Below are 27,222 nucleotides of genomic sequence, written 5' to 3' on the forward strand. Positions count from 1 at the left end.
ATAAATTCAGTCTCCGGATCACTTGGGAGCTGTTCCAATTAAACGTTACATGATATTTTTTGACCTTATTCTTCGGCTAAGGCTGATTTTTTTTAATGGCCTGTATAATCTGAGGCGCAGCGTGTGTGTTGAAGTTTCTAAAGCTCTGATTGGTTGATTGGAGCTGGATAATATTCTGAAAGTGTTTGAAAAGACATACAAATAACTACAAATTATAGTCCATATGGAAGTGTCAGTTCACTGCAGAGGCTGAACTAATCATCTACTCTACAGCAGTGATGAAAGACACATTCAAAAATGTGATTTGGAGAAACGGCAATCAAACAATATACTACATAAATATGATAATCAGAAAGTACCATGATATATGAATATGGTAATCAGTTCTCTGGTACATAAATATGTAAATCAAACAACGCCATGGTATTTCGGTCAAAGACAAATAAGGATGCCCAAAATCATGAAAAAGAAAAAAAACACTGTTCTTAGAAATATCATGTTCGTAGAAATGAATATATTTTCAAAAAGAAAATTCAAATACAAATATTTTAAAACAAAAACTGCTTAATATGTAAAAAAAAACAAAAAAAAAACAGTATAATGAATCTGTTTATTAACAGTATTTAAATAATCTATCTCTATCTATCTAATATTAAAATGCCCCCCAAAATATAAAAATGAACATTAATTCAGATATTGAAGTGATGTTCTTTGTAAAAGAGGCATTTTATATAATTGTCTATATAATCATCAGTGCATTGACACATGGGATTTGTTAAAACATGTTTAGCATACTTAGTGAATTTAAAGTTATAACTGTAATTCTGAATTTATACAAATAAACTCATAAAACCTATCGAAAATATATATATATATTGATTCCAGAAGGGATTTAACAAAATATAATATTGTTTTTGTTTGTGGGATATTGTAAATGATCACACACACTAACTGTAGGCCTATATATTTAAACTAAATATATACATAAATCTCAAAACATTATGAGATTGCACATTCTTGAATCTTTTGACAGCCCAGGTTTCATTTCATCTGTCGCCTGAGGCTGTTTACTTGCGGCCCAGGATATTGATTTAGCATTGATATTGAGATACCAAAGACTGCTGTGATACTCAAGCCAAAATCTTCGTATTGATTGAACACCATCCATAAGATACACAAAGAATAAACCTCCATTTAAAGTATAAATGGAGCACTTGCTATCGCAGAAGCTGAAAGATGATCGTTTGGCACAAACTCCCTAAAATATGAAAGCATAAGATTGCCGGTCTCACTTCGGCTCTAAAAGTCTCTTATCAGAAGATCTAGGTGCATCTCTGTTTTAGCAGTAAAGTGTTTGCTAATGTAAAAACAAGATAGCTTATCGTTATCGCCAGCGGTTGGCATGAGAAGCGAGGACGAGGGCACTCTGTGTGAAAGTGTCTGCGTCAGGCCTGTTTGCTGTGCTTCAGCGACGCATCGAGACCGGCGCTATGTAATGGCTGGCTGGTGACAGACGCCCGCCGTGTCACTTCCTGTACGGCTACAGCGTCCGGCTTGAAGGACCACAGCACACAGAGCCTTTCCTGCTGAGCTTATGGAGTCTCTGTCACTCATCCCACAATTAATTACCTCAGCCCGCAGCTCCTTAATGAAAGAGTCGCCCCACCGAGACGAGACGAGGCTGGAGAAGAGGAGGAGGAGGAGAGATTTGGGAGAGAGCAGGAGTGTGAGAGAGTGAAAGAATGCATTGTGGGAACAAGAAAACAGATTGAGAAGGGACAGAAGGAGAAGTGACACTTGGAGAGCATAAACGAAGAGAGAAAAAAATGGAGAGGCAGAGCATCAAAGTGAGAAAGAGGAAAAAATAAAACGTTATGTGAGAGGAAAAGGGGGAAGACGCCGGGGTCCCGTTGGGAATGAGGCCAGTTTGAAAATGTGTGCGAGATCTTCGTGGCCATTACTCTTGGTGAATCCTGTCCCTGCAGTGCTGCTCTTTAAGGTTAAATACATACATAAGCTAATTAAGCTTCCTGTAATGATAAATGTTACGGAGGGAGAGCGATATTACGGCACAGCAGCCACGCTGTCAATCAACGTCACTCTCAGATCATGACACGGCAACACTGAATAACGTCTATAGCCTAATAACTCTCTTTATGTCATACTGCTTTACAGATCAGTAATTCACATTCAAGCATGAATATATATGAACAAGTATGTTTTATGACATTTCTAACATTGTGAATATACATTATCCTAACCTAGCATATAATATTTCCGACATTTATAAACCCACTATAATGGAAGCCAAATACTGGACTTTTACTAATACGAATAGTTTTGCACATTAAAACTGTCATAACTCTCTGATTACCTAAACAAGTTATTATTTTGTTATTTAATTTTTTATTTACACGTCACACATGCATATATATATATATATATATATATATATATAAATTAAACAGCAATGCAGAACTGCAGTGGTGTTGTATGCTATGACGGCCAAACAGAAAGAGACTTAGAGCTGCTCACACTGAAAAATCCACAGTGAAACAATCTCCTACATCAGCTGTTTCAACGCTACACATCTATATATACTGCCAGAACGAACACTATTCGTAAAGTATTATACTCCAAAACTAGCATCCAAAATCCTCAGAGGAACATTATATTTAACTCGAAATCTCTCCCTTAAAACAGACAGTTTTACTCTTGCTCGATCCCAAAAATCAAAAACATTTCCATCTTAGAGACCACACAATAAGAGGGAGACTTAAAATTGCTTTATTCCAGATGCTGAGGAATGAGGGGCGTGAGTGCGGGCCGTAATTAGGGGTCCGCGGTCCATCCATTCCCAGAGGTCACCAACCATACGCATAACAAACACGCTGAAGCCTCATCAACCCCCGAAAAACAGACACGCGCCGTTGTGTAGGAGGACATCTACGCGTGATATACTGATATAATCAAACGCATTTCAATACAGATGAGAAGAATGAGACCCTTATTAGAACACAGAGTTGCATTCAAAACCGGTCCAATCCAGAAAGGACACACTTACAGTCGGTTTAATTGGCAAAGTGAAGGTCAAAGAATGTGTGTAAATGAAAAGACGACGAATTTAAACATGTCGGCAGTAAAAATGCCAGTCACAGACTGCAGTTAGGTTTTCTTTTTCTACCATTTTAACTTTACTTGAAGTTATGTTTAGTTATTTTCTTGGTTTTGTTAGATATGAAACATTTTAAAGACAACAATTTTATTTCACTTTAAACCATTTCGCTTCATGAAAATATTTTAAGCAGTAGTTTGGGGGGGGGGGGGGGGGGGGTATAGTCAATTATTGAAAATTTAAATAATTACTCAAGGTTGAATAATTCAACGGCCCGGAGTCAATTATTCCACTTACGTTACGGTTGCCACACCTCATCGTCAAAATGCAATTTTGTGGCAAAAAACATGGAACACGGTTTTAATCTATTGTTTAATATCTTTATTTGCTTGGTCAGTGTCGTTTGGTTTTTGATTTTATTGTGTTGTAGACTGTAAGGACCTTTGAAATAACTGAAATCGTTTGGCGTAGTGATATGGACATGTAATACGGTCAAGACCTGCTGGAACAACTTTAAATAATTGCACACCGCAGAAAGTCCGTCAACCAATCAGATTCAAGCATTCAACAGCCCCGTAGTATAATGTGTAATACAGTCAGAATACCGAATTCAGCCTTATTCTTGACTACAGCACAACATCTGCAGGAATGTTTACACATCTCTGTTTATATTTGTCACACTGTAATCTCTGCACTGATTTAGTCTATTGTTGTTCTCCATGTAGTAATTATCTGTCCCCTGACCTGTTCTACAATGCTTCAACATTTAAAGCTGCTAAAATTTGCACTCTGATATGTAAATGATCATCATTCCTACCCACTCGTTTAACCACTATTTAACCACTATTTCTCTATTTATTTTCATCTTTTCGCACATACACTACTGCTTTGCAACTAATGTGCAAATGATTTAGTGACTTTCAAAAGGATCTAGTTTTTGTCAATACTTTGAGGCAAATCGTTGAGGAAACATATCTTGTGGGACCTTTAGCACAACGAATTAATTAACGAATTATCTTAAATGTATTTTAAACAAAACACAATTTCGAGCAGCATACTGTTGCTATAGTAACTTCCTCAGGAAAACTTGACTTTGCTCAGCATCTGTTTAGTTACTGAAACGTTTGAGTTAAAACGATACATACACTAACATTAAAAAGTTTGTGGTCGGTGAGATTTTTTATGTTTTTGAAAGAAGTATCTTCTGCTCACTAAGGCTGCATTTATTTGATCAAAAATACAGTACAAACTGTGAAATATTATTACAATTTAAAATAACTCTTTTCTATTTTAATACATTTAAAAATGTAATTTATTCAAAGCTGGATTTCTCCAGACATCAGTCTCACATGATCCTTCAGGCTGATTTTCTGCTCAAACATTTCTTATTATTATCAATGCTGAAAACAGTTGTGCAGCTTAACATTTTTCAAAGAAAATATGATACTTTTTTCAGGATCCTTTGACGTACAGAAAATTAAAAAGAACAGTATTCATTTTGAACAGAAATATTTTGTAACATTTAAATTAGGGCTGTCAAATGATTAATCGCGATTAATCGCATCCAAAATAAAAGTATAAATACACACACATGCATGTATATATTTAAGAAATATTTGCATGTATATACTGTGTATATATATTTATATTATATATAATTTATATTATATATAAATATTTTATATATAATTAACACATTTTCTTAAATATATATATGCATGTGTGTGTATTTATATATAGAAAATAATTATACTCCGTACACAGACATAAATTATGTAAACACAAACTTTTATTTTGGATGCGATTAATCGCGATTAATCGTTTGACAGCCCTAATTTAAATGTCTTTACTGTCACTTTCACTGTCAATTTAATGCATCCTTGCTGAATAAAAGTAGCAATTTCTTTCAAATAATATAAAATCTTAATGACCACAAACTTTTGAATATACACTTATATATATATATATATCCTTTAAGGCCCCATAATCACAATGAAGTGAACCCTGATTCTTGTGCTTTCTATATTTAGTGCACACAATCCCAGAGTTTTTCCATTTAATTTGGACCCGAGCTCAGATTGAAAGAGTCCTAATCAATATGACTTTGGAGGACCCTCAAACAGATGTAGCAATACTCTTCTTGTAAAACACTGCAGTGGAGAGAGAGCGAGAGAAGCCGGCTGCTGTTCAGTGGATTAGGCCCAGGGCGTATGAGTGCTGCTGGGAGCTGGAGAGACCCCGTCACACTCGCCCTGTTTACAGTGTGAAGAGTGTTTTTATGTCAGGGTTTTTGAAGCACCTCTCAAAGCCTGGGCCAAGGCATCGGGGCAGAGCTTACACTGGGAGAAGATCCACTTCACTGAGACTCTCTCTCTCTCTCTCTCTATCTCTATCTCTATCTCTATCTCTATCTCTATCTCTATCTCTATCTCTATCTCTATCTCTCTCTCTCTCTCTCCCCCTCTCCCCCTCTCCCTCTCCCTCTCCCTCTCCCTCTCTCTCTCCCCCTCTCTCTCTCTCCCTCTCCCTCTCCCTCTCCCTCTCTCTCTCTCACACATACACATACACACACATATGCTTAAGGGCCTGGATCACTGACTCACACACTGATCAGAGCAAAAGAACGCCTGAGCATTGTGAACGTAAAAATAAGCCAGTGTGGTAATCACTGAAAGAGCCCACATATGCTCTCGGCCCACGCCAACACGGATTTCTCCCCCGGCTAACTAAATGACAGTGAGCTTGTTTATCGTTTGCATCCGGTCCAAAATTGGCCTGAATATCCTAAAATGACAATGAGAATTCAATGATTCAAAAGTTGCTCTGTTCTAAAATCTCATGAGCTGCTTGCCTTCTAAGACACCTTGTGGCCAAAAACATCACATATCCTCCGTTTGGGTTGCGTTCTGTGGCCGGAGTTGAACCGATCTTTCCGGCCCGGAACGCTCTTTTCTGCAGCGGAAATGTGCGGAACGGTTCAAGAACGGACAAAGAACGGCAACCCGCACTGGAACCGTGTCGGTGGAAAAGGGGTAATGTAGCCTTTGCAGAGAGGGCAATCCCAGAATGCACTGCAACAACAAAAAATCCATCCGGAAAAAAAAAACTAGTTAAATTTAATTATAAACAGAGAATTTAAAAAAAAAACTATACCTAATGCGTTAACGTACTCTATTTGGGTTGTCAAAATAATCAGAACCAAGTCGGTACTGACATTTTTAAATTGAATAATTAATTGAATAATAAATAAAAAATATATTATAAAACAAAAAGACAATAAAATACACATTTATTAATACCATAAGTATAGGTTTTGTGTGTTTGAGCACACAATGAAGTAAACGTTTCTGATGGAGCGTGTGAACATGAGAGTGACCAGCGCTGGCATCTCTCCTGACGGGACGGGACGCTCTCTGAACTGCTGTCACTGGCACTCTCCCCTCCAGTATCAACACTGGATGACTCACCACTTTTCGCTGACTAACTCTTTTCTTGAACGAGAGCGAGAGCGAGAGCGAGGGGGGTGATAAGAAGATTGTCAGGCATAGTGCTGGAGGGGAAGACAGACAAACCGAGAGAGAGAGACAGAGAGAGATGGGCATATCTCAGCGCTGCTGGCTGCCTCTGATAAACACTGATAAGGCATCTCTTTGATGTTCAGTTAAGTGTAAAATTAAAATGCGCCAAAAGCCGAGGGGCGCACGGCACCCCCTTCTGCAACTGAAGACGGGAGGATTTTCCTCTTTTCTTGTTGGCTCCTCCCCTGTGTGCCTGTGCGTCTCTTTCTGAAAACAGGCAGGTGTTAATCGTATGGGTGTCTGTCCCGTCGTGCTTATATAAAGTCCAAATCAAATATCAAATCATTTTCAATCTTTCATCTGGCTATCATTAAGCCTCATTATCCACACGGCCTGATTACAGATCCAATTAGCCTTGTTTCTCTGAGCCGTGCGTATAGTTAATAATTTCTCTAATTGAAAAACTGTAATGTCAGAATCACAGGTATGAAAACACTTAGTTGCCTGGCAGCTTCTACGGCTGTTATGACGGCATAAAAAAAATGGCACTGACCAAATGAAATATTAATATGTCTGGAGACGCTTATAGAAGCTTCTAACCTGATTTGTCACATCTGACCAAACAGATTAAGCACTTTATTGGAGTCGCATTCTACACTTTCACTGCATCTTATTTTTATCTTCCATCCATCCATCCATCCATCTATATTTCCATCTATCCATCTATCCATCTATCTATCTATCTATCTATCTATCCATCTATATTTCCATCTATCTATCCATCCATCCATCTATCTAATCCATCCATCCATCCATCCATCCATCCATCCATCCATCCATCCATCCATCCATCCATCCATCCATCCATCCATCCATCCATCTTTCCATCTACTGTATCTATCATCTTTCCATCTACTGTATCTTTCCATCTTTCCATCTATCCATCCATCCATCCATCTATCCATCTATCTCCTACATGGAGTTGCATTATAGATGGATAATTTCCAGCTATAAAAACCTAATACATTATTTGTTTTTTATTTAACAGAATTATATGACATTATATCATATTATTGTATACAAATATATATTTTGATGCATTTAAAATGTGCAGCTAAAATAAACCGGACTGATTTTTGCGGTGGAGCCAGTGAAAATGTTGACGGGGATCACTGTATATCTGTATATCTGTATATCTAGTATATCTGTTATACATTTTTATTTTTTTGTCTTTTGTTTGATTTGTAAATTTGCCCTTTTTTTTCAGTTATTAGCCAAAACATGAACATAATGAATGTCTTATCTCGAATACGTTGCTTCTGAGGCTCATCTGGCCCAAACTCTCACCTTCACTCATGGCTGTGGCATCACAACAATGACGACGTCATAACTACAGCATCAGGTCCATAAATGTTCCATAAACTGGGTGGAGTGGGGAGCGAGCTGTGGCTGAAACCAGTCTATAAGCGGTGGACTAGACGGCCGATTCACACTTGGATTCAAATCCGCATCTCGTCTCATCTAAAGCTACAGAGTTAGTTAGCTGGGCCACTTTGTTCCTGTCGCTGTGGTTTTACTCTGTAATCATGATGCAAAGAAATGCAAGAGAGATATAAATAAAGCAAATGCCCTCAGAATCTGGTATCCAAGCAGCTGGAGTCTCACGTATGCTGTTTTCCTTTCACTCCTCGGTTCCATCGAGTGCAGTAAAACAGAGAGGCAGCAGTAACTTCTCAACCTCTGAAGGCAGCGGCCTACAGCTCAGTCAAGTGTGCAATAATGTGCTCAGACAAGAAATGAAAAGCAAAAGGAGAGAAAGAAATGGAGTAAAGGAGAGAGGAAAAAGGAGGGGGCGGGAATACAAGATGTAAATCTATTCACAGATTGGGCCAAATCGGTGCTAAGACTATTATTTTCCCTCACCGCAACAGAATCTTGGCTGGAAGCACGACACCAACCCAGACATTAAACACTTGGGCCCATTTCAAACATCAGTAACCACAAACAAAAGACACCAACAAAAAAGTTGGCCAAGTTATTTGGCTCGATACTCATTAGCACCTGAAATTCTGGAAGGAATTACATTGTAGATACCCCTGAAAACACTCATGCATCCATCATACCGCTGCGCAAAAAGGAGAATTATAAAATCAACGGGATGAAACTCTGATTGACTCAAATCGGCTTTGCAGAATGGAAATATGCACTCTATTCTAACACTTCTGCAGAAAATCGTTTGCACATGACACAATTTTCTAAATGGTTACTAGGGAGATTTGAGGGTTACTTATGTTTTACTGAGCCCAAAAAGAGTCAAAGTACCTTCAGCCAAACCGCATAGTTTTGCGAATGACATCTGCAAATGTGAATCCTGGGTGAATTATGTGTACACGATATATTAAGAAGTTTTAGTGTACATTAGCTATGGCATCCAAGTTGAGAATTTCATTTGTGTGGAAAATTGGAATATTGCAAAAACAATTTATTGGTGAATGCGTTTCAACAACTAATATCAGGATAAAATAAAAAAATAAATAATACATGCATTCCAAATGATTATGCAAATTGGAATTAAGTGTCATAAACATTAAATATTTAGTTTTTCAAATCAAACTCATCGATGGTATTGTGTCTCCGGGCTCTTTGGATCACTGAAATCAATCTCAGACACCTGTGATAATTAGTTTGCCAGGTGAGCCCAATTAAAGGAAAACTACTTAAGGGGGATGTTCCACATTATTAAGCAGGCCACAGGTTTCAAGCATTATGGGAAAGAAAAAAGATCTCTCTGCTGCGGAAAAGCGTCAAATAGTGCAATGCCTTGGACAAGGTATGAAAACATTAGATATTTCATGAAAACTTAAGCGTGATCATCATACTGTGCAGAGATTTGTGGCTGATTCAGAGCACAGACGGGTTCGTGCAGATAGAGGCATAATGAGGAAGGTTACTGCCAGACAAATTCATCGGATTAAGAGAGCAGCTGATAAAATACCATTACAAAGCAGCAAACAGGTATTTGAAGGTGCTGGTGCCTCTGGAGTCCCGCGAACCTCAAGGTGTAGGATCCTCCAGAGGCTTGCAGTTGTGCATAAACCTACTATTCGGCCACCCCTAACCAATGCTCACAAGCAAACACGCTTGCAGTGGGCCCAGAAATACATGAAGATTTTCAAACAGTCGTTTACTGATGAGTGCCGTGCAACCCTGTATGGTCCAGATGGATGGAGTAGTGGATGGTTGGTGGATGGCCACCATGTCCCAATAAGGCTGCGACGTCAGCAAGGAAGTGGCGGAGTCATGTTTTAGGCCGGAATCATGGGGAGAGAGCTGGTAGGCCCCTTTAGGGTCCCTAAATGACCTTGACAAAGTATATAGAGATTCTGACTGACCACTTTCTTCCATAGTACAAAAAGAAGAACCGTACCTTCCATAGCAAAATCATCTTCAAGCATGACAATGCACCATTTCATGCTGCAAAGTATACCTCTGTGTCATTGGCTGCTATGGGCATAAAAGGAGAGAAACTCATCCCCCCATCCTCAACCCTATTGAGAACCTTTGGAGCGTCTTCAAGCAAAAGATCTATGAGGGTGGGAGGCAGTTCGCATCAAAACAGCAGCTCTGGAGGCTATTCTGACATCCTGCAAAGAAATTCAAGCAGAAACTCTCCATAAACTCACAAGTTCAATGGATGCATGAATTGTGAAGGTGATATCAAAGAAGGGGTCCTATGTTGACATGTAACTTGCTCTGTTAAGATGTGTTTGATTGAAATAGCTTTTGATTTCAGTAAATATGACCTCCTAATGCTGCAAATTCAACAAATTATCATTTTCAGTTCTTTACAACATATAAAATGTTTTCAAACTCTGTTGTGCATATTGATTTGGAACAGTGCATTTTGAGTTTTTTATTTTAGAAAAAAAGACCTGTTTTCGTTGGGTGGTTCGTTGACTTATACCCTAACGGTTGATGACTTGAAAATTATACTGACTGTCATTTGCATCGACTATTTAGGAAAATCAGTGTAAAATATCATTTGCATAATAATTTGGAACGCGGTGTAATTAAACAATAAAATAAACCCAAAATTTCTATCACATATAAATACAGATTTTGGAAAATTTATCCCCACAAATGTATTTTTAACTAGCATTTGAAATCCTGAAATCTGCATTAAAATAAAACCAAGCTAATGTCTAGTAATGTCACTGCATGAAAACTATTTTTAGCTGTAATTTGTAAGTGGCTTATGGTATTTTGGTCTCTATATGTGATTTGAGTCTCTCCCTCAATGGAAGTCTAACAGAATATTTTGAATATTTCATCAAGCATAATACATTTTTATAATAATAAAAAAAACTTAATTCCAAATGCTTCAAAAACTAATAGCACACCATCACTAATGAACACTCAGTGGTATGTCCTCCTAAATAACAGCTTGTGAAAACTGGATTTCTATTCCGAGTCAATGACATTTGCAACAATTCTTCCTTTTATCGTCCAGTGTAAACACACGTCGAGGGAAAATGTCTTGGCTTGAAATTTCAAGCAAGTGTCAAACGAGACTAAAAAGTGTGTGAGAAAGTTCCCAGTGTTCCACAGATAATGAGTGAAAGAACAGATTGTGTGATCTACACATACAGATGGACACTTGTGAGAGAAACAGGTCCAGGTTGGGTTCGTTAAGGCCTGAGGATGGATGTCAAAGGAACAGCGTATCCAAACAGGAAAATCTGTCATTATTTACTGACCCTCATGTTGTTTCAAACCCTAAAGTTGCCATTTATTCTGTTTGCCACATAAAAACTACCAGCATATGGGTTTGGAACATCATGATGGTGAGCAAAGAACAGAATTTTAAATTTTTAGGAGAACTACTCCTTTAAATGCGTGTATGAATTTGAGATGGACACATACGTGGTTCTGTTGTCCTCACTTCCTGTTCCTCCAGAGAGCAGGGCACAAAAGCTTGCATACTCTGTTTAAAAGAATGCCAACCCTCGAGGGAACATCACAGCAAAGGAAACTGAGAACAGATGAGCCGTTCTGAACATCTGAATCAATCTTTCATTTGAGAAAGAGAAACAGTGAGTCATCTGAGCCACACTGAATCATAAATGAACTCATAATACAGCTGAATCTGATTATGCCACGTGGCACCGCTGCAGATCAAACCCTCGAGACTGGAACCGTTCAGACTAGGAACGCGCATGAGAAATCGAGTAGTCAAGTACTTGTTCAGCACTAACTGATTGATAATTAAAAAGGCAATTCAGATTACTAGATTAGAACTGATTTTCAATTTTATGATGGGAAGAGAATGCGAAGAGTTTAACGGACTACTGTTTTTTGTTATTTTTAATAACTTAAATCTTTTTTAATAAATAATCTTAAATATAAAACATCAAGATTTGAGAACAAACATTTATGATTAACATTTCAACTGTGTTAAACATTGTTTTTTATCTAGGGTATATATTTTAAATAATGTATATATTATTATTATATTAAAAATAATAATGATATATATATATATATATATATATATATATATATATATATATATATATATGTGTGTGTGTGTGTGTGTGTGTGTGTGTGTGTGTGTGTGTGTGTGTGTGTGTGTGTGTGTTAAACATTGTTTTTTTTAAATCTAGGATATATATATTGTATTTTAAATTATTTATATATTATTATAATATATTATAAGTAATTATATTTGTGTGCCTTATCTTAATTCTTAATGTCTGACTAATTAAGTTATTTGGTTTTCATTATGTGTTTGAATTCTTCACAACAAAATACAAAATAACTCTGGTTAAAAATAATGTGGTTAGCTGGTCCGGTTTGTTTCTTACCTCTGCGCCGCTCACTCGCCCTTCCTGGAAAGAACACTCGGCTACGTTATTAGTGCAGATGTGGCGATATTTACACCAGTTGCAGGGGAAAGGGCTGCTAACACACGACGAACACCTACAGAGGAGAAAAACAAAAGAGTGTTACATGAGAGATGTGTTCTGAGCACATGAAACAAGTAATCTGTGAACTCGACCCGAGTTTCTACTCACTTGAGAGTCAGACCACAATGTAACTAATTATGTTGACTGGCTATGCTTAATAGTCTTATTCCTAGTTTTAGTTTAAAAGTACAAAGTACATTAATTCAGTGTTTTAATGCAATCACAAGCTGGCTTTGATGTAACATTATATTTTATATACATTTATATATTATATGCATTAAATAAATACATATTTAAAATAGTGCTGTCATCTAACGTAAAAGTTTGTATATATACATACATACATACATATACACAAACTGTATAGACACTGCCCGGCCAAAAATAGTCAATGTTTGGATTTAAATAGGCAAAAGCTTAAGAGTCTATGATCATTATTGCACTGATTATTATGTTTCTAGCATCTAATATGTTTGGCAACAGTTTTTCTAACCCTAATTGATGGAGTGTGTAGCTTTTCATTTCTTACATAATCATGTAGGAAGACACATCATGGCCATATTCCAGGATGGCAATGTCAAGATTCATCAGACTCAAATTGTGAAAGAATGGTTGTGAAAAGCATGAAGAATCATTTTCACACATGAATTGGCACCAGAACTTAAACTCATTGAAAGTGTTTGGGATGTGCTGGAGGAGACTTTACACAGTGCTGGACTCTTGCATTGCTAATACAAGTTTTGACCAAAAATGTATGCACCTCTTGATGGAAATAACATCTCAACATTTACTTATTTATTTATTAAATAAATGGTATGATGTTATTCATATGCTATTCATCTGCATAGTTGTCACAGTATAAATTAAATATAATTAATCTTTGTTAAAGCTACAAAAGTTATTTTCTCTTTGTATTTTTTCAGACATCAGTAGGTATAATAGACTAATATAGTCCACTTAAAGGAGTGTATTAAAACGAGTGAGCAAATTCAGACACTGACATCACTTTTGCATAGTTATGCTTGTTTAAAAATCATTTGAAACTGGCAGCTCCAGTAGTAATGAAAATATTTATCTTGAACTCTGTCTTGGAAACTAGCATGAATAAACCTTAATTAAACTATTTAATTATCAATTAAAAAAATAATTTACACCTGCATGATATTACGCTGTAGCCACATTAGACCAGTGGGTTGGGAAATGGATGGATGTATGATTCAGCTGCGGGCCTCATCTTCTAGTCAGACGCTGGTGTGACCGTCACAGTGCATTATGGGTATTCTCTAGTACATCGGTTGTACACTTGTTATTGTGGTGCATTATGGGATTGAATGAGTGCACTCGATAATGCCCACTATGGCTTCTGACACCACTACAAATGGCTGTTCCCTCAAATACTGCCCTATTTATGGGTATAGGGGGTGATTTCAAACACAGCCAAGGTCTTACTAGGCATACTAGAAACGCACGAAACTGGTACTTGGAGTCAGTAGAAAATGGAAAGTTGGAGAGGATTATCCAATGACCCAACAACCAAACAAGATCTAGATTTTTCAACCACTACCCCACACCACCCACAAACACAAGAAGTGGGAACTAGAACTTCTTCATCTTCAGCAGTGACCTAAACTCTTTGTCCTCAACTGAACCTCTGGCTCAAGTCATTAATTCTCTCAATTCTTCGAATACTTTGCCTATAAATCACATCATTGTCCTTGGGAACATCTTGAACGAGCCCCGGGTCAGACTTAAACTCTCATAGAGACTCTCTCATTGTGAAAGAAGACGGCGCCGTGGAAATCTGAGTGGTCAATATGTCACAAATCCACTCTTTCACTTCAACACACACAATTAATCCTCTAGGGCCATTGAACACCCGACTCGTTCATGCCGCTTCTCAATTAGTCATTAACCTGACCCTGAAAAAGCCTATCAGACGGAGGCCCTAATGACATTCTCAATTAAACAGTCACATCCCGCCGAGGAACAGAAGCGGGCGACACCTGTGGACTCGAGCGCGGCGTACAGGACGAAAGGCCAATCGCGCCACGAGAGACACTGTGAGAGCGTTTGCGGATACTTCCGGCAGGGCAAGTTTTCCCACCTCACGCTGTCTCTCATTTGCCACCATCCCGCACGGAAAGCCTGCGCAATACGCCATCCTAATCACGTCTTTCCCTCTGGAGGCACGCTTCAAATCGCCTTCAGAGAGCACTCGACAGTCCAAGCACACCACACCTGGAGCTGCATCGCTCAGTGTGATCTCGTTTCGCTCCCCTCGCTCTCGCAAGGGCCCCGGGAGGAGAAAACATCTGAGGCGTTTGCAGGGGCTAAATTATACAGGCCGCTTTTCTCTGGCAGAACAATTGCACGGATATGAAACCATACAAATTATCATGGGTCATTTAAAACGCGTTAATGCAGTTTCTTTGCAGTATGGATGCATTTTAACTCGCTAAATCTAATATTGCTGCCGACGGGTGTGCGGTGTGGGAGTGTTTTTAGTGCGCTGGAAGGGAAAGATGCAAACTAGAGCTGATGGAGGAGGCGCAGCGCTCCACTGCAGCTGAAATGCGCTGTAAATACTGCAAACGGATCTGCAAGTCTCGCCTGAAATATGCAATATGCTGTGTCAGGGGTTTAAGGCCCATCAATTCACTCAGCTTTAATTTGAGCGTGGGCTGAAAAACACAGCACGGCCAAATGGTGACACTCTGATGAAGTGAGTATTTCACCATCATTGGGAGTCTGGGCTGGACTTTCAGCTCGGGCAAAACAGCATCAAATCATGAGACTTTGCACAATAGTCAAACTGAAATGAAAAAAAAAATGACCATATTTAATTTCTTAATACAAGTTTCTGGCCTGGATTCATTTGTGCACGTTATAAGCGAGGTTCAAAAAAAAAAAAAAATCTTTCAAACAAAAATGAATAACATAGTAATAATATGGTCCACCTCGAAAATGTCTTTCATTTTCATTGACATCACTAACCTTTTCCCAACCCTCCCATCCAATCACTGGGCTCTGTTCTGTATGGAAAGCCCACTTTTAAAAAACCCAAACAACTCCTAATGGATAAAATCAAGCTTTTGGGGTGACACGGATTCATTACAGAAATAATGTATATACAAACACACAATAAAAAAAAAAAATCTAATTGACTATCCAATTTTGCTCAGAAATGCATATTGAAATCTGAACAAAATGAGACTAAAGCTAAAAAATTAAATCCTAATTAAAATAATTGGTTCATTAGTTAACCACCTTGGTTAACATGAACTAAGAATGAACAATACTTCTTCAGCATTTATTAATCTTAGTTACTATTCATTTCAACATTTACTAATACATTATTCAAATCAAAGGTTGTATTAGTTAACATTAGTTAATGCACTGGAAACTAACATGAACAATCAACGAACAAAGATTAATAGATACTGTAACAAATATATTGATCATTGTTAGGTAATGTTAGTTAATACTAATAGTAACAAACCTAATTGTAAAGTGTTACCAAATAATTATATATTTATTTTATAATAAGATATATCTAATTTTATAGTGAGATATATATATATATACATACATACATACATATATTTTTTTTTATTTTTTATATTTTTGCAAAACATTACTGATTGTCTTGCTTTCAGCACATTCTGACTAATGCTTCCAAGACTATCACGAGACATTTATGCAAAATCAACAAAACATGTTAGCTAGATAACATTATCTTGGTGACACATCAGCAGAAACCACAACAACACTGAGGAATACATAACAGAAAACCAACCCAAATTTTGCACGGCATAAAAATGTACAAAATCACCAAATGTTCCTTATTGTTGAGCCCTGCATCTACTCCCTCAAAACCTATCCAACTCTTCATAAAAACAGTGAGCGAGGACACAGTCGTCCTTTGATAATGCACTTCCTGGTAACTTGAGGAGGCGCATATCTAGGTTGAGCAATAAAACACAAAAGAGTTTCAAATGTTTAATGAATGCCCACATTCACATCCAAAACTAACTAGCACTAGAAAGAAACCCTCCCTAACAGCTGCATGGGAAGATGAAACAGAATAAAGTGCTTTGGCTTTATATAAGCCATTTCATAACAAAATATCCTGAAATGCACTGCGCTTCCTCCCCTGCCCCCTCTCTCACATCACAGGTGGTCATTATCCCACTGGGAAAGACGAGGTTAAGAGGGGGCTGGGGAAGGGTCTTTGGGTCTGGGTGGTCAAAGAATTGTGGGAAATAAAGATGGAGGCAGGAGATTGAGGACGAGTGAGTGCCGTCCACAGGCGTCACACAATTGGCGGGCTAAACGTTCCCACAGGGCTTTTGTGAAAACAGGAAATCTGGCTCCGGCTATAGGCCACGCTGGCAAGGTAGCGTGCCTCGCTCGGACGTGGGTTGCCATGGCAACTGCCGAGCCCGGCTGGATGGATCAGCACGGGCGCTTGTACTTGCACACATAAAGAGTGGATTGCAGAGTGTGGGTTTGCGCATCTCATTTTCTATAACACACACAGTACCTGTATATGTAGCACCAAGGTGCAAATTGCAGTCGTCACGTAGCGGCTCCCTCCAGTTGTCATATTTCATCTCCCTTTTGTTTTTCGCTTTCCTTCCTTTGATAAACCAATTCACATTTCCCCTCCAGTTTCGATGCAAATCACAACTGGAACGGCCGAAATGGGTTTGGAAAAACAAAGGAGGTGCTAACAATGCGTGATTGTGCTCGCTGACTGGGTTAAGTGATGTAAAGCGTTCGAATGAAAGGAGGAGTGGCGGAGGGAAATAAACGAGGGGGTTCCTATCATCCGGGACGCAACAACACGTCTCCACCCACTGCATTGACTCCACGGTGACTGAAGTGCAAATGAACAGAAATATATAGAGCGTGGATCGCTCTTAGGCCAAAAGCCTGGCTGTGATTACAGTGTTCGGACTGAACTGAGTCAACACTCAACTCAAACGCAGGGTTTGTCAAACTTTTAGATGCCACTGACCCCCAAATATGATCATCCATGTGTGAGGGACCACCATCCTAAAATGTAAAAGGCAGCTATACATTAAGTATAAACACCTAATTATACTGCGAAAAAATAATATTATAAATGTGTAAAATATTTAGTTTGGTTGTGTTTTTTCTAATCACTGTAGTACTGTATTTATCAAATGTATTTATTTATTATTTAAAGCAAAGTTCATTTATTCATTTTAATCAATTTATTTATTTAGTTAGTAAGTTTTATCAAATTTATTTTTGTCATTTTAATTATTTAAATTAAATATTATTTTTAATATTTTTTATTTATTATAATTTAATGTAATTAAATGTTTTAATTGATTAATTTTATGTATTATTTAAATCAAGTTTTATTTATTTAGTTTTATAAAATGCATTAGTTTTAATTATTTAAATTAAATATTACTTATTTTAATATTTTTTATGAATTTATTTTAATCAAATGTATTTATTTTAATTAATTTAAATTAAATGTAGTCATTTATTAACATTTATATTTAAATATAATTTATAATCATTTATATTTTGTTAGTTTAATCTTATATTATAAATAAAGGTGACTTGACTAAGCAGAAGCAGAGGGCCGCAATAACTGAGTGCATATATGACCTGAATCACAGATTGAAATGATTCCAGCAGCAAACAGCTGGACCGCACCGCAATTACACACCAGCGCAAACACCTCTGGAGCAATTACACTCATTTACTGACCACAGACCGAGCTGCAACTCAACTGCCAGCAAAAAAATATTTCTTTTTACTGTGTTATTCTAAGAGAAATTATTTCTCAGTTTCTCATTTCTCATTATCTCCGAAAAGAGATTTCAGCAGGATGTTTGCTGGTTTCTGAGAAATGTACAGATGTTCTTGTTTTGTTTTTAAATGAGGTTCTCAAAACTATGGAAGCTTGTTTCTGCCACTGAATAAAAAATAAAAAAGGTAACTGCGACTTTTTATCTCACAATTCTAGCTCGCAATTGTAAGGAAAAAAAGTCAGAATTGAGAGAAAAAAATGTCAAAATGATCTTTTACATTTTTTTAATCCATGGTGGAAACAAGCTCCCATACAAAATTCAAACATCAAATTAAAAAAAAAAAAAAAATCCTTTGGAACTTAAGCAAAACACCTCTTGAAAAAAGTATTTCACTTTTGCATTAATGTTGCAAAAGTTAACACAAAAAAGCATTTGTATATTTGCACTAAACTTAAAAAAAACACCTTCTGACTACAGGCAAAGATCCTTTAAGTCGGTTCATGCGGCGCCATCTAGGTAAAATCATGCTAAAAGAAAAACTGATTCAGGCTGGTCCAGTAAATGCATATACTGTAGGCAACGTCTCTATCAAAACCTGATGTCATCATAATTGGCTATAGTTCTATAGTGGTGAATGGAAGGTACAGCATTGTGTTCCCATTTGCAAATGAAAAAAATCCACTATAGTGTTTCTAGGACTTCAATGGTCAGTCAGAAGAGAAAAAGATGCCAAATTTGCAATCACTTCTTCAGATGTTGTATTAGAAACACCCACACAAGTGACTAGTTTTCTGAAATTGTATTGCCAATTATATATATATGTATGTATGTATGTATGTATATGTATATGTATGTATGTATATGTATATGAATATGAATATGAATATGAATATATATATATATATATATATATATATATATATATATATATATATATATATATATATATATATATATATATATATATATATATATATATATATATGTGTGTGTATATGTATGTATATGTATGTATATGTATGTATGTGTATGTGTGTGTGTGTGTGTGTGTGTGTGTGTGTGTGTGTGTGTATGTATGTATGTATGTATGTATGTGTATATGTATGTGTATATATATATATATATATATATATATATATATATATATATATATATATATATATATATATATATATATATATATATATAATATTTTCATGCTAATAACTGTGGAAACACATCACCACAGTCTGTGAATATACTGTATATATAAATTAACTAAACATTCAGAAACATTAGCAAGGAAAAGAAGAGATATTAACGAATAGAGCTCAAAGTAACTTTTTTTAGAATCTTAAGCATTCTAGATAACATTTTGCATGTGGTTTTGATTACATGATTACACAAACACGCACACAAACACTTCACTATCCATGAACATCTGTCTAATCCCGCTCAAGCTCTTCATCATGGCACATCTGTGTTGTGTTTGTGTGTATCAGTAAAAAATAATTACATTTCAGCCAACATGATTTCACCAAAATGTGACTTATGTAGCCATAAAGCAGGTTCACCAATCTCGGTCCTAGCTCCAACCCCAATTAAACACACCTGAACCAGTTAATGAAGGTCTCATTAGGCATACTAGAAACTTTCAAACAGGTGTGTTGGAGCTGGTTGGAGCTAAACTCTGCAGGACAGCGGCCCTCCAGGACCGAGATTGGTGAACCCTGCCATAAAGAATGCTAATGCACAGCTAACACTTTACAAAAAGGTTATATTTGTTGAACATGAACTATCAATGAACAATAACATTTTATAGCTTTTATTGTTTCATGTTTTGTCAATGCATTTTTCATTTTAGTTCAAAATGCATTAATGTCATCTTTAACGTTTCATGTTAAAAAAGTAGAAATAAAGATTAACCAAGATTAATAAATGCTGTAAAAATACTGTTACCCTATTTTTTTTTAAGTGTTTACCATTTATACTGCAGACAGTAAAAAAAATCAGTAACTTCTAGAATGATTTTACCTGGATTTGAACCTGCAACCATCAGAAAATTTATTTCTGGGTTATTTAGCTTGTTTGCTGTACACCTTGTCACATAGCAGCTTTTAGACATTGGTTTTTTTTTTTGTTATAAGTCATATATGACAAGGGGGCAGCCTCTCGCAATGCAAAGTCAATGGAGACGGTTGGGTTGTTCCCCCCCCCCCCCCCAATGTGGGCGTGGCCTAAATACGCTCTGTCTCTATAGGCTGGTTGATAACACACTGTGGACACAAATCATATTTCAAACACCTTATGAAGTGAATTTTGCATAATAGGTCCACTTTAACCACTGGGCTTCAGCTTGCTCACTTTACTAGCATGTTTTTGAGAACTTTCTCTTCACTAAAATTACTTTTATTTTTTTAAAGTTAATATCTCCAGCAGCTGCGCTGGCTGTTTTAAGAGCGAAGACGTGAGGCTGGATGAAAAGTGCTGAATCATTTGAGGGGGAAAAAATGGTAAAAGTGCTGACAAAGTGGATAACGGCGGCTGTGAAGGAAACTAGTTCAATGACTGCGAATCCAATCACGCCCGGCTGGCAGTTTCACACGTCACAAAGACATCTTTGACCGGAGCACTTACGATTGCAAGACGCTGCAGTTGTAGAAGACGAAATCGGTGGTGATGAATTTGAGGCCCGTCTCTTTGGACTTCAGAGAGAGCTTCACGACCCGTTTATCGCCTGGAAAAGAATGGAAAGAGACATTAATGAAGAGTTAGGCGGAGAAAATGCACGAGAAATGAAGTTAGCACGAGAAGGGTCATTTGAACTCGCACTGTTGGTCTAATGCAGGCTGAGCAGTGATGTGCCCCGCTCTGCACATATACTCCGTAATGTTCACGTTTCGAATATATTTGATTGCGAGACCATTTATCCACTTCTTCCATCTGTGAGCGAAATGCACTTACGTTTCAAACTCAGCAACCCTTTTGCGTTCCATAATGACTACATCTCTGCCCATCAAATTATACTTGTGGGCCTCACTTCACTATAATTGACATAATATTTCCATTTGCACATGCATTAATTGTTATTAATGGGACTACCAGGCTTCCGGAGCCTAAAAGTTACCATCATGAGATTTGGAATTCTTAGAGTACCTTAAAAACCAGGAAAATGAAAAAGGGGAAAATGAAGTTAAGTCTCAAAGCTACAGGGGGCTCTAAAGAGATTTGTGTAATTATCAGTCATCACAAAAGAAAAGAAAAAGGCAGGGACAAAATGGGGAAAACGGAAGGAAAAAATTAAATTAAATCAAATACAATTTTATTTCTAAAGCACAAATTGCTCCACAGCAGCTCTAAAGAGCAGCTTAATAGACTTGGTCAGAGTAGATGTATTTAATTTGACGCAAATGAAAACGAGGCAGTAGGTGACAGATGTACTGACTGTCGAAAGACTGAAAATGTGTTGTTCCATAAACTTCCAATGGACAAATGGCATGGAAAACAGGGCTTGTGAAAATAGAAGGACCTAATCAGATAGTACACGCCAAATGAAATCTGGCACAAACATAAAATAAAGCAATGCAACAAAAAAAAATATAATATAAAATAGAATGTTTTTGAAAGGCAGCATTTATTTGATCAAAATACAGAAAAAGAAAATGTAATATTGTGAAATAACAATTGCAACTATTGCAATTTATTCCTGATGCAAAGCTGAATTTTCAGCATCATTACTCCAGTCACATGATCCATCAGAAATCATTCTAATATGCTGATTTGCTGCTCAAGAAACATTTATCATTCTAATCAATGTTGTGCTGCTTAAATATTTTTGTGAAAACTATTTTTGTAACATTACAAAATGTCTTTACGGCCATGAAAAAAAGTATTAATTGCTTTTAAAAAAATCTCATTGACCCCAAACCTTTGAACAGTAGTGTATATATTATCAATGAGGCTTGAAATCCAATATCCAGTTTTTACAAAAAATATTTACATGGTGGTAAATAACAAAAATGAAAAGAAAATAAGAAAAAATCAAACGTATAGGGGCGCTTCTGCCGAGGAGGCAAGGGAGGCAGTGCCTCCTCAAAAAATTGAAAATAATCCATATTACAAAAATTTGGACTTTTTTTACTGTCCAATATTCGATTCATTCCTTTAATCTGAATAGGGGATATTGGAAAGGAAAAACCCCAGGATGTAAAAAGCAAACTGAGAACGAAACCAAGACTCAGCAGGAGGTAATTCTTTACAATATTAGCCATGTGATATTATGATGATTAAAGAAGCTATTAGTGCTGACAGTATGTCATCAACCAAAAGAGATCAACTATCTGAGATGGTCAGCTTTGCGTCTAGAGCATGAGGAAACATTCTTTGCTGTTTGGACCTTATCAGGGTAGATTTCACATTTATTTTAACATGCAAGATAATGGGTTGTACTTGATGTTGCATTGAAAAATACATCTTTTCCCACACATTACTAGTGGACTAAATGGTGAAAATATGGGTTTTGTAAATTAGACGTGGTGTAGGACATTAATGCAACCTGCTGAATGAATTATACATCTGTCTTTCAGCCTCGTTTTCCGTCAAATTAAACATTGTATTACCCTTTCTAAGACTCTTAGTTACTATAGATGGTTCAACCCTGGAAAAGCAGATCAAGAGTGGAATTTCAGTAGTTGATGTTGCACCGGAAATCTTTTAGCTGATACAACTAACGCAACATGGGCAGAGAAAAATAACCGATAATATTTCAGCTTTTTATGATCCAATCAAGTCTCATCCTACACTATTTCAATTTCCAGTCAAAAACACAATCACATTACGGATGTCAAATGCATTATGAATGGCACTTCATGTCTCTTACCGTATCCCTGGGTGACATATGGGACGTCCCGCAGGGACGGGGACATGCAGTTGATTTGTCCTTTGTCCAGAACTTCTCCAGGACTTTCTGTTAGCTCCTCAAACACACATGTCACCCCAACAGAGAGGTTTGGGACGTTAGCTACCTTCACACTCAACTGAAACACAAGCACACACAATCTCCAGTCAGATATGCAAGATGATCACATGACCAGCTTACTTAAAATGCGTGAAAACAGCATTTTGTCACTGTACTGTTAGCATTAACGGACAAAATGAAAATCCTGCCATCATTTCCTCACACTCATGTCGTTTTAAAGCTGTTTTACTTTCTTTTTTCATAAGAAAAACATAAGATGAAGACAGAAGAATATGCTAGCTGATAAATAAATAAATCTGAGCATCCCCCCCCCCCATTTAATTAAATAAATCACCATAAAAACATAATAAAAATCTTCTGAAGCCATACAATAGATCTATCTATCTATCTATCTATCTAGCTATCATATTGATTTAAATAAGCTATTTTATATTTACTATATATTTACTCCTTGATTCAGGTCCGTTTATAACACATTAATGCCAATGTTATTTTTATACAGTATTTTCTTTTTTATCAAAGAGTTAAAGCAATATACTGTAAAAGCAATACTCGTAAAGGACGCCGTTGTGAGTGTCCATGATAAAAATGCATTATGAAGACAGTTACGGCGCTATACTGGAGTGATTTTATGCTTCTGGAGTAGCATATAAAATTCAATCACCTGTGTCGAAGCGGAGGTCACGGACATGTTATCAGGAGTGACAGTGATGTCAACACACTGTTTCAGCTCCGTACTGAAGTGAAGCGGCTCGGTCCACTTCTCACAGGCTTCCTTTCTGGAGCACCTGGAAATAAACAAAAACAAACAAACAAACAAACGGATGAGTAAACCGAAACATCCCGGCCTGCACAATGGCCTGCAGTTGGCGGCGCTCGCTTGATATGAGGCGTTTGCAGAGAGCAGCGGCCCGTTTCGTTCAAGCTTCAGTGAGCATGATTTTCCTTTTCCCTGTCCACTCAGACCAATGCATGTCAAATATCCACAGATACCCACAGTCCCAAAAAATGGATCAACACTACAAAATGATTCTGATCCTGCCGATATGGAGCAAAACACAAATGTGTGGATTTGTATCTGTGTGGTCAGGGCTGCTGTTCATTATTTACACATGATATGACACAAACATGGAGTAAGGAGGTAAACAATGCGGTAAAACTTAGTTTGCGGTTGCAGAGCAATGTCGCAACATTATAGAATGAATACAGCTGCATTAATATAGAATTTAATCAGCTTCGAATGTTGCTCATCCAATCAAAATTGAGAGTCAGAACCATACTTTTTATACTGTTTTTAACTATACAATAATTCGTTTTAAACTATCTGATCTTTTAGTTCAAAATAGAAATAAAACAAAATTTGAAAACAAAATAGCAAATTGCTAAATATTTAACTACCCAGGTGTAGAGATATTTGAGACATTTGAATTGGAATCACAATAAAAAAATAACAATATTGATATACTCAGTTTCTACAATATAAAATTACAGTAACACTTTATCACAAAGATTCAGTTCATTAATATTAGCTGATGCATTAGATATCAAATTACCAAATGAACAATATTTGGTAACACTTTACAATAAGGTTCCATTAGTTTATGCATTAAGTATGATTAACTAACACGCAAATAATGTGTTACAGTGTTTATTAATCTTTGTTAACATTAGTTAATGAAAGTACAACTGTTCATAGTTAGTTCATGTCAGCTCAGGTCTATTAAATAATTTGAACAGGTACAACTTTTAATAAATGTTAATAATGTAATAGTAAATGCTGAAATTAACTAAGTAAGTTAAAAAAAATGCTTTAGAATTATTTTTCATTGTTAGGGTTAGCAGTTAAATATTATTAATAAATGGACCCTTATTGTAAAGTGCTACCCAAATAGTTTAAAAAACATTTATTAATATAGGTTAATGTTAATCTCTATTTGATACTTCATAGTTATATTTAAATTATTAATACATTATACATATTAAATGCATACATAAAACATAATTATAGTTAATTAATACATTTGTAAGATTATGTCAACGTATTATAAACAAAAGAATTAATGAACAATGGTAAATAAATAATATATAATATGTTAATAATAAAATAAATATTCTATATAAATATTAAATGTAACTTTACACACACACACTATATGTATGTGTGTGTGTGTGTGTGTATGTAGTATATATATATATATATATATATATATATATATATATATATATATATATATATATATATATATATATATATATATATATATATATATATATATATGGGTATATATATATATATATATATATATATATATATATATATATATACAGTATATTAATATATATATATATATATATATATATATATACACTCACCTAAAGGATTATTAGGAACACCATACTAATACTGTGTTTGACCCCCTTTCGCCTTCAGAACTGCCTTAATTCTACGTGGCATTGATTCAACAAGGTGCTGAAAGCATTCTTTAGAAATGTTGGCCCATATTGATAGGATAGCATCTTGCAGTTGATGGAGATTTGTGGGATGCACATCCAGGGCACGAAGCTCCCGTTCCACCACATCCCAAAGATGCTCTATTGGGTTGAGATCTGGTGACTGTGGGGGCCATTTTAGTACAGTGAACTCATTGTCATGTTCAAGAAACCAGTTTGAAATGATTCGAGCTTTGTGACATGGTGCATTATCCTGCTGGAAGTAGCCATCAGAGGATGGGTACATGGTGGTCATAAAGGGATGGACATGGTCAGAAACAATGCTCAGGTAGGCCGTGGCATTTAAACGATGCCCAATTGGCACTAAGGGGCCTAAAGTGTGCCAAGAAAACATCCCCCACACCATTACACCACCACCACCAGCCTGCACAGTGGTAACAAGGCATGATGGATCCATGTTCTCATTCTGTTTACGCCAAATTCTGACTCTACCATCTGAATGTCTCAACAGAAATCGAGACTCATCAGACCAGGCAACATTTTTCCAGTCTTCAACTGTCCAATTTTGGTGAGCTCGTGCAAATTGTAGCCTCTTTTTCCTATTTGTAGTGGAGATGAGTGGTACCCGGTGGGGTCTTCTGCTGTTGTAGCCCATCCGCCTCAAGGTTGTGCGTGTTGTGGCTTCACAAATGCTTTGCTGCATACCTTGGTTGTAACGAGTGGTTATTTCAGTCAAAGTTGCTCTTCTATCAGCTTGAATCAGTCGGCCCATTCTCCTCTGACCTCTAGCATCAACAAGGCATTTTCGCCCACAGGACTGCCGCATACTGGATGTTTTTCCCTTTTCACACCATTCTTTGTAAACCCTAGAAATGGTTGTGCGTGAAAATCCCAGTAACTGAGCAGATTGTGAAATACTCAGACCGGCCCGTCTGGCACCAACAACCATGCCACGCTCAAAATTGCTTAAATCACCTTTCTTTCCCATTCTGACATTCAGTTTGGAGTTCAGGAGATTGTCTTGACCAGGACCACACCCCTAAATGCATTGAAGCAACTGCCATGTGATTGGTTGAATAGATAATTGCATTAATGAGAAATTGAACAGGTGTTCCTAATAATCCTTTAGGTGAGTGTATATACCCATTAATTTATGTTCGTTCATGATACATTAACATAATTGAAAATGTATTCGAAAAATTATATAAATTAACATTAAACTAGAATAATAAATGCTGTACAAAATGATTGCAAGTTAATTATACCAAATGCATCTGAATAATAATGATTTGAACCTTAATGTAAAGTGTTACCAAAACTACTCTTACAGTGATATAAGATTTTGGACATTTTTTTTTTTCAAAAGAAAAGTGTAGGGGACACATTAAGGGTATTGATTACCTCCTAAAAGCGAAAGAGA

At 36.6% G+C, this 27,222-nt stretch overlaps 1 protein-coding gene across 1 annotated transcript in view; it reads right to left on the bottom strand.

Annotated features, from left to right (window-relative positions):
• The window catches only part of plxna3 (plexin A3), a 160,462-nt gene that overhangs the window by 49,707 nt on the left and 83,533 nt on the right, over positions 1-27,222 (bottom strand). Inside the window, exons 6-9 of the mRNA XM_079896984.1 lie at positions 24,016-24,139; positions 23,253-23,409; positions 21,011-21,110; positions 12,498-12,612 (exon numbers count right to left, since the gene is read on the bottom strand). Coding sequence (XP_079753110.1) covers positions 12,498-12,612; positions 21,011-21,110; positions 23,253-23,409; positions 24,016-24,139 — 496 coding nt within the window. The remainder of the gene's footprint in view (positions 1-12,497; positions 12,613-21,010; positions 21,111-23,252; positions 23,410-24,015; positions 24,140-27,222) is intronic.

The sequence above is a fragment of the Squalius cephalus genome, assembly GCF_949319135.1.
Source record: "Squalius cephalus genome assembly, chromosome: 16".
NCBI lineage: Eukaryota > Metazoa > Chordata > Actinopteri > Cypriniformes > Leuciscidae > Squalius > Squalius cephalus.